The following is a 6,952-nucleotide window of genomic DNA, read 5'->3' as shown; positions in this document are numbered from 1 at the left end:
CGGCGCTGCCGCAGCCGCCCCGGGAGGACAGGCTGACCACGGCCCAGGAGGTGCTGAGCACCGCACGGGGGATGCTGCCCCCCAAGGTGAGCTGGGACACCCCAAACCAGGCGTCTCTGCAAGAAAATGTCCTGGGATTTGGGTTAGGAAGAGTCATTTCAGAGCCATGGGGCTTGGCAGGTGGGAACACAAAGAGGTTGTGGTGTAGGGGTAGTTTCAGGCTATAAGAGCTTTCAGTGTTGGTTTTGGGGCTGGGCGAGGAGCTGAAGCGCCCCAGAACCTCCTCTGTGGAGGCAGGGGGGTTGCGGAGGGGAAACTTCTCCTTCCCAAAGTGTGAGCGGCCCCCGGCTGCAACCCAACGCCGCCGCCTCCTTCCACATGAGCAGATGGAAAAAGCTCTTGCCAACCTGGCCATCAGAACCGCCGCAGCCGATGCGGGGGAACCGGCAGTTTCCAAAACGCCGCCCCCTGCCAGCACCTCCAGTGCTCTCAAAGGGGTGTCCCAGGAGCTGCTTGAGAGGGTGAGTAATTCAGTCCTGGCTGTAAACCCCAGTGCTGGGATGAGGGATGGGGGGGGAAAATGGACCTGGCCACGTCTCACCCCAATCCTCTCCGCTCCCCAAGATCCGCGCCAAGGAGGCGCAGAAGCTGCAGGCGCTGCTGACGCGGGCGCCGGAGCAGGAGCAGCGCTTGGCCATGCTGGGGCGGCGCGGGCCTTGCCCCGGGTCCTGCGCAACGTCTGCGTGGCCGAGAAGAAGCAGGCACTGCCCATGGAGGTGGCCTGCGCCCGCATGGCCGACAGCTACGACACACAGATGACTCCAGGTAGGAAAACCTTGGTCCTGAGGAGTCTCCTTGTCATTTGGGGGGGGATTTGTGCAGGAGGAGCTGGGTTTTGACTTGGTCGCTGCTGAATTTTGCAGGTGAGATGGAGAAGCACTTGCGCCTGTTCGCGGAGCTGCTGCCCGACTGGGTGGGGATCCACGTCCTGCGCTCGGACACCTACATCAAACTGGACAAGGACAAAGACCTTGGCGTCATCACCCAGAGCCTGGCCAAAGTGGCCAAGGAGGCAGAAACCCCCTGAGCACCCCCCCAGGGTTGAGGTTTTCCCCCATTTAATTGCCTTAAAATGCAGCAAATCCCGACTGTGCTGTGGGGACTGGTGTGGGCTGATGGGAGGCTCGTCCTTGGGGATGTCTGAGGGCCAAATGCCTTAATTTCATTAATTAATTCCTGAAGGCAGGGAGTCCTGGGTCCCAGGGTGATGATACCAAGCCCTCCTTGGCTTTGCTGTGTTCTCATGAAGGTTTTATGCAGGTTTCTTCCATTAACTGAGCCCTATTGGGGTGGAGGCAGGACTGGGCAGGGTGAGAGGGTGATGGGCAGGAAGGAGCAAGAGAAGAAATGGCCAATTTGATGGTTTTTTTTGGAAACTTTTTGGGCCTTGTTCTGTTTTTAAGGGAGTGGGAAAACTCATCTCCAGCGCTTGCTGGAAACAGCGGCAGGACTTGTCAAAACACATTTGTATTAAATGTTTTAAATGGAGCTGACTCGTGTTAACCCAGCGCTCGTCCTCCGCGAGCTCCGGCCAGGCTTGGGTCATCCTCCAGCTCCTGGAGGAGGATTGGAGCTGGAAAAAATGAGCGTGGGTTTGGGGAGCTGAATGGGGCTTTTGTGGAGCGCAGCGGGGCTGGGGGTGGGCGCAGGGGGGCTTTTCCCCCATAGAAAACTTGGGTCCTTGGGCTGGAGGGACAAAGGGGGTGATGATATCTGCAGGGGAGGTCAGGAAAAGTAGGGGTGACAAGGGAAAATTTAGGCTGTAGCTTCAGTTGTGCACTTCCCAAGCCAAACCGGGCTGGTTTTAGCCTGGGGCATCCAGGACTCGCATCCTTCATCCCTTGGGTGTGAGGGACCGCGCTGGTCCAGGGATGCTTCCCCGCCTGAAGCAGTGGTTTTGGATGCTGGCAGCATTGGGGATTGCTGTAGTGCTGCCCAGGGGAGCAGGCAGACCTTCTTCCCCTCCTCCTCTTTGGGCTGAATGGACCTTGCTGCAGCAGAGACGCTGTTTTTGGGAGCCTTTTGGCACATGTGTGCCCCAGGGGAGCTCGCAGTGAGCTCCCGTTCTGCTGCCTGGGACAGAAACCTCTACAAACAAATCACACCAAGGCAATGGCACCGTCCCTGCGTTGCCTGATGTCACCCTTGGCACGGGCAAGGCTTACATCTACCTCCACAGTGCACAGCTGCTTTCCACCACTCTTTTTTTGGGGTAGAACCTGATTTTTTCCCTTCTCTACTTCACAGCAAGGACCTTCTCATGCCAAGCATGCAAGGCGCTGCCTCCCTTGGCTCCATGCTGGAGCTGGCTGTAAAAACACAGTGCCCTGGGATAGGTTTGTCCCAGGGGAACAGCTCAGAGCAGTGCTCAAGTGGCTTTTCAGGAAACAGCGATAAAAATAGCTGTAATAGCCCTTAAAAGCATCAGAGCGGGGGATGCGGCATCCCCAGGCACTGGGAGCTTGGTCCGCTCCCATTACAACCCAGCAGGACCAGTTTTGGGTACCCCAATTCCAGGTAGGGCTTGGTGTAAAAAGTACCTGGGCTGCTGGATCCTGGCAAATCCATGCATTTTTGGGGGTGAGGGGAAGCTGATGCAGCTTTGCTCTGCTTCCGGCCTGGGTTTGGAGGGTAATGAACGGCTTCAGCTGCGGTTTAGAAAGACATACAAATAAGTCTGCATTTATTTTACCAGTGACCTCAGCCCCTGTGAGGACAGGGACACAGTCCCTGCCGTTTTTGGGCAGGGGGAGGCTTTGGCACCCTGGGTTTTGGCTGCTCCTATCACCAAACTGAACCATGCTATAGGGAGCACCTCATCCATTGCACAACCTGAGTGCGGCTGCAAGCATCGCCCCTTTTCTGTCTGTCCTGTGGCTTTATCTGACAGCAAACTTTTCAACAAGAATGGGCCATCCTGAGGTGAAATACATCCCTTAAATAAATCACTTTGTGCCTATCTTCTCTGTTTCTTTGACCAAGTTTTAACAGGTTCCTAGGGTGGTGAACAGGCAGGGCTCAACCCAAATATGGGATCTCTAAAGCAATCAGACCTCTCCTGCCACAGCTGCAGTGTTTTCACTTTGGTCTCCTATAAAAGCAATAATTGAAGCTGCATCTTGGTCTGCTCCCTAAAAACGCTCAGGCTGTTCCTTCATCCCATAAGGATCCTTACACTCAATGCACTTTAATCTTCGCCTTGGAAAATAAATTGGACTTAAAATGGCATAGTATCTGTCCAGGATTAAAATGATAAGTTTCCCCCCTGCCCTCCCCATCTGTGACATGAAGAATCACTGATTAAAGCCCAGATTTGTGCACAGCCCTCATGTGCTCGCTCCTCCTCAGTCGTACTGCAGCAGGGAGTAGAAAGGGACGGACTGGAGCTTTTCGGAGCCTTTCAGAGGTTTTAACTCGATGATCACCAGGCACTCCAGGACGTCGGCCTGCAGCCTCCTCATCAGCTCGCAGGCTGCACACATGGTCCCTGCAGGACAGGGGAGGAGCAGAAGCCATCGTCACTCAAGGGGAAGCACCAAATCCTGTGGCTGCTCTGGCTATCACCAATGCATGGGTATGGGGGTGACACGGGCTCTAACACCACAGAGTCACAGCATGGTTGGGTGGGAAGAGACATGGAAAGCTCCCCCAGCCCAACCCCTGCCACAGCCCAGTGCAACCCCTGCCACAGCAGGATCACCAGAGCAGTCACACAGGAACACGGCCAGGGCTTTGGGTGTCTCCACACAAGGAGACTCCACAACCTCTCTGGGCAGCCTGGGCCATGCTCCAGAACCCTCACACTCACAAACTTTGTCCTCATCTTCAGCTTGAACCTCATTGATCCAGCTTGGGACCATTGCCCCTTGTCCTGGCATTGGCCATCCCAGAGCAGAGCCTGGCTCCTTCCTCCTGACACTGCCCTTTCCAAATGGATCCCCAGGAATGAGGGCACCCCTCAGTCTCCTCTGCTCCAAGCTCAAGAGCCCCAGCTCCCTCAGCCGCTCCTCAGCAGGAGATGCTCCACTCCCTCCAGCATCTCTGTGGCCCTGCTGGACTCTTTCAAGCAGTTCCTGTCCTCCTTGAGCTGAGGGCCCAGCACTGGACACAAGATTGCAGCTGTGGTGTGAGCAGGGCAGAGCAGAGGGGCAGGAGAACCTCTCTGCCCTACAACCACCCCTTCTCATCCACCCCAGGATGGCGTTGGCCTTCTTGGCTCAAGGGCACATTGCTGGCTCATGGGCATTGCTGCCACCAACACCCCAGGTCCTTTCCAGCCACTCGTCCCCAAGCCTGTTTGGATGTCTCCATAGGAAACCCCACAGACTGGGCCATGCTCTGGTACCCTCACAGTAAAGACGTTTTTCCTTATGTTTTAAGTTGAACCTCCCGTGTCCCCATTTGTCCCCACTGCCCCTTTCCTGGTCCCATCCTCCTGACTCCCACTCTTGAGATACTGATGAGCATTAACGAGATCCCCCCTCAGTCTCCTCCAGCCTTTCCTCCTATGGGAGATGCTCCAGTCCCCCATCATCTCAGTGCCACCAGCCCCTTCTCTCACCTCCGGTCGCAAGCAAGTCATCTACAATCACGACTTTTTGTCCCGGTTCCACGGCGTCGCTCTGGACTTCAAGTTCAGCCTGCGGGGTGGAAAGAGCAGCTTCATTTTAGCCTCCTCACTCGACAGAGAAACACTTCACAGACTGCTAGCGCATGGTGGGATGCAGACAAGTCTCCAGGGAGATCAGCCTAAAATTAAAACCCCAAAACCACATACTCCAGCTACAGGGGAATGCCACAAATATAAAGCGGGTTAGGGGATTGCTGGGCCAACCCTCTGGCACGTCAAGATCCTGAACATCCATCAAATGAGTTATGATCCCATCATGAAACCTTATCCCAAAGCACTTCTCCAGTGGGGAAAATCTGTAACGCTGGAGCGCTCAGCACCACCAAACCAGATCCAAACCGTCCCACACACGTCCTGTGTCAGACGAACCTGTCCCATGCAGGGGTTGGCCCGAGCAATCCCATAAATTACGCCGAGGTTTGGGATTTCTGCTGCCGGTTCCTGGCTGCCGTTAGTGACCGGCGGTAGCGCATTATTGGGTTCGCACCTCTGCTTTTAATGGGAGAGGCTGCGGCGTTAGGAGGTGAGCGCGCTGCTTTGAAGCCATGCAAGAAAGGCGTTTACTTATAGCACTTACTGGAAGAGGGGGAAACGCACTCCATGGTCATGCCCCTGAATTCAAGCCAAAGAAAGCAATTTAGCACCAAGTCTTATCACACCCTCCCCTGGTCCCCTCCACAAGAAATCCCAGCGAGGCTCAAGGAAGGAGCTGCTCGTGCTGCGGCATCACCGCCGGCTGCAAAACCCAATCTGGGGACCCCTCTGATGCTTTTATCACCCCTCAACCCTGCAGCAACCACCGTGGAAACCCTCTTTTTGCCCCACAGCATTACCTTGCCATACTCCAGGGCATAGGAGATGGACTCGGTGGGCCCGGGAAGCTTCCCCTTTTTGCGGATGAGCACGAAGCCGATGCCCAATCTCTGAGCCAGAGGGGGGCCGATGAGGAAGCCGCGGGAGTCCAGACCTGGGGGAAGCAGAGCAGCACAAACACTCAGAACAGAGCCATTCAACTTGGGAGGGTCTTTGCAGCATACCCCAGCTTTATCGTCCCGTGTTCAGGGGGGGTCTTGAGAAGCAATTTGCTCTTACAGTGATTTCTACACATTGAAAACATGCACTGCACTACCTGTGCTTGCTAAAATACACTGCTGAGAAGCTTTGGGGCACCACATTGCCCCCCTTGAGCCCCTTTTGCCTGCTCCTTCTTGGAGATAAGCCCAGCAAGGCCCCGGTATCAGTTTGGCCACACAGCCAGGGACTTTGCACTACTGGGACTGCACTTATCATGGGGCACTTGGGCTAGGTTTGGTCTCAGCTCCTTGAACTTCGGGCTATCACTCAGCTCAAGCACTGCTTTCCTAAGCACCTCCATCCTCAGCCCCTTCCATAGGTGTGCTGCAAGGCGTTACCACCACAGAGGCTGTTTTGTTGGCTTGCAAATGCCCTCAGAGAAGGAAAATGTGCTGAGGCAAGGTCTGCCTGCCACAGGGACCATGTGGGACCTTACAGGCACAGCACAGCAGGCTTTCTGACTCCTTTTTCCAGCCAGCAAGCAAGGAATTACGAAATTGGCACTGAAGCAGCATCAGATAGTGTCTGCCACATACCAAACCGGTATTTCAGGAAACCACAGTAGTAACTTAAGGGTATAACCTGTCCCTGTGTTACCGTATGAAAGAGGTCAACATTCAGGCTACAGTCCAAGGACTACGGTATTTGCTGCCCCATTAGCAGAGGAGCCTCCTCACACTTCCCAAAACAGTGCTCAGAAATGTTTCAGCCAATGCTCACCCGCGATAAAGTCGATTTTGGGGAAAGATACCCTCAGATGATCTTCCAGAAGATCAAGCAAAGCCTTGAAAGCCACAGGATCCTTCAGCAAGGGGCTGATATCGCTGCAAAGAGAAGGAGAGCAGTCACCTACCGGGGATGTGGGTCCTGCCTTGTGCTGCCAGAGCAGGCAAGGGGAAGGGTGGGCAGTGAGGAAAGGGGCTGGTAGCATGGTCCTGCCCCTGCCTTGGCTCCATCCTCAGCATGGCCCTGGCTACGGCTCCATCCCACTCCTGGCTCCATCTCCATCCCCGGGTCCATCCCCGTTCTGGCTGTGGCCCTTGGCTCCATCTCAGCCCAAGCTCCATCCCCATCCCTGGCTCCATCCCACTCCAGCCCCATCCCGGCCCAAGCTCCATCCGCATCCCCGGCTCCATCCCCGTCCTGGCCCTGGCCCCGGCTGCATCCCGGCCCCAGCCCCGTCTCGGT

At 55.6% G+C, this 6,952-nt stretch overlaps 2 protein-coding genes across 2 annotated transcripts in view; one reads left to right on the top strand and one right to left on the bottom strand.

Annotated features, from left to right (window-relative positions):
- Window positions 1–1,087, top strand: part of CDT1 (chromatin licensing and DNA replication factor 1) — a gene marked incomplete at its 5' end in the record, with an annotated part of 2,749 nt that extends 1,662 nt beyond the window's left edge. The window contains 5 exon segments of the mRNA XM_010181693.1: window positions 1–86; window positions 387–521; window positions 625–706; window positions 709–825; window positions 924–1,087. The exon segment at window positions 1–86 is cut by the window's left edge and continues 133 nt beyond it. Of these exon segments, the coding sequence (XP_010179995.1) occupies window positions 1–86; window positions 387–521; window positions 625–706; window positions 709–825; window positions 924–1,087 (584 nt within the window).
- Window positions 1,088–3,404: 2,317 nt separating this feature from the next.
- Window positions 3,405–6,641, bottom strand: LOC104538476 (adenine phosphoribosyltransferase-like; the record flags this gene model as incomplete). The annotated part of the gene is made up of 4 exons (XM_010181692.1): window positions 3,405–3,547; window positions 4,622–4,700; window positions 5,524–5,657; window positions 6,485–6,641. Coding segments are annotated over 4 exons (513 nt in total), but the record flags the coding sequence as incomplete, so codon positions are not given.
- Between the last annotated feature and the right edge of the window lie 311 nt (window positions 6,642–6,952).

Source organism: Mesitornis unicolor, unplaced genomic scaffold (genome assembly GCF_000695765.1).
Source record: "Mesitornis unicolor isolate BGI_N332 unplaced genomic scaffold, ASM69576v1 scaffold35543, whole genome shotgun sequence".
NCBI lineage: Eukaryota > Metazoa > Chordata > Aves > Mesitornithiformes > Mesitornithidae > Mesitornis > Mesitornis unicolor.
The sequence above is the reverse complement of the archived record's forward strand: the minus strand, read 5'-3'. Positions and strand labels throughout refer to the sequence as shown.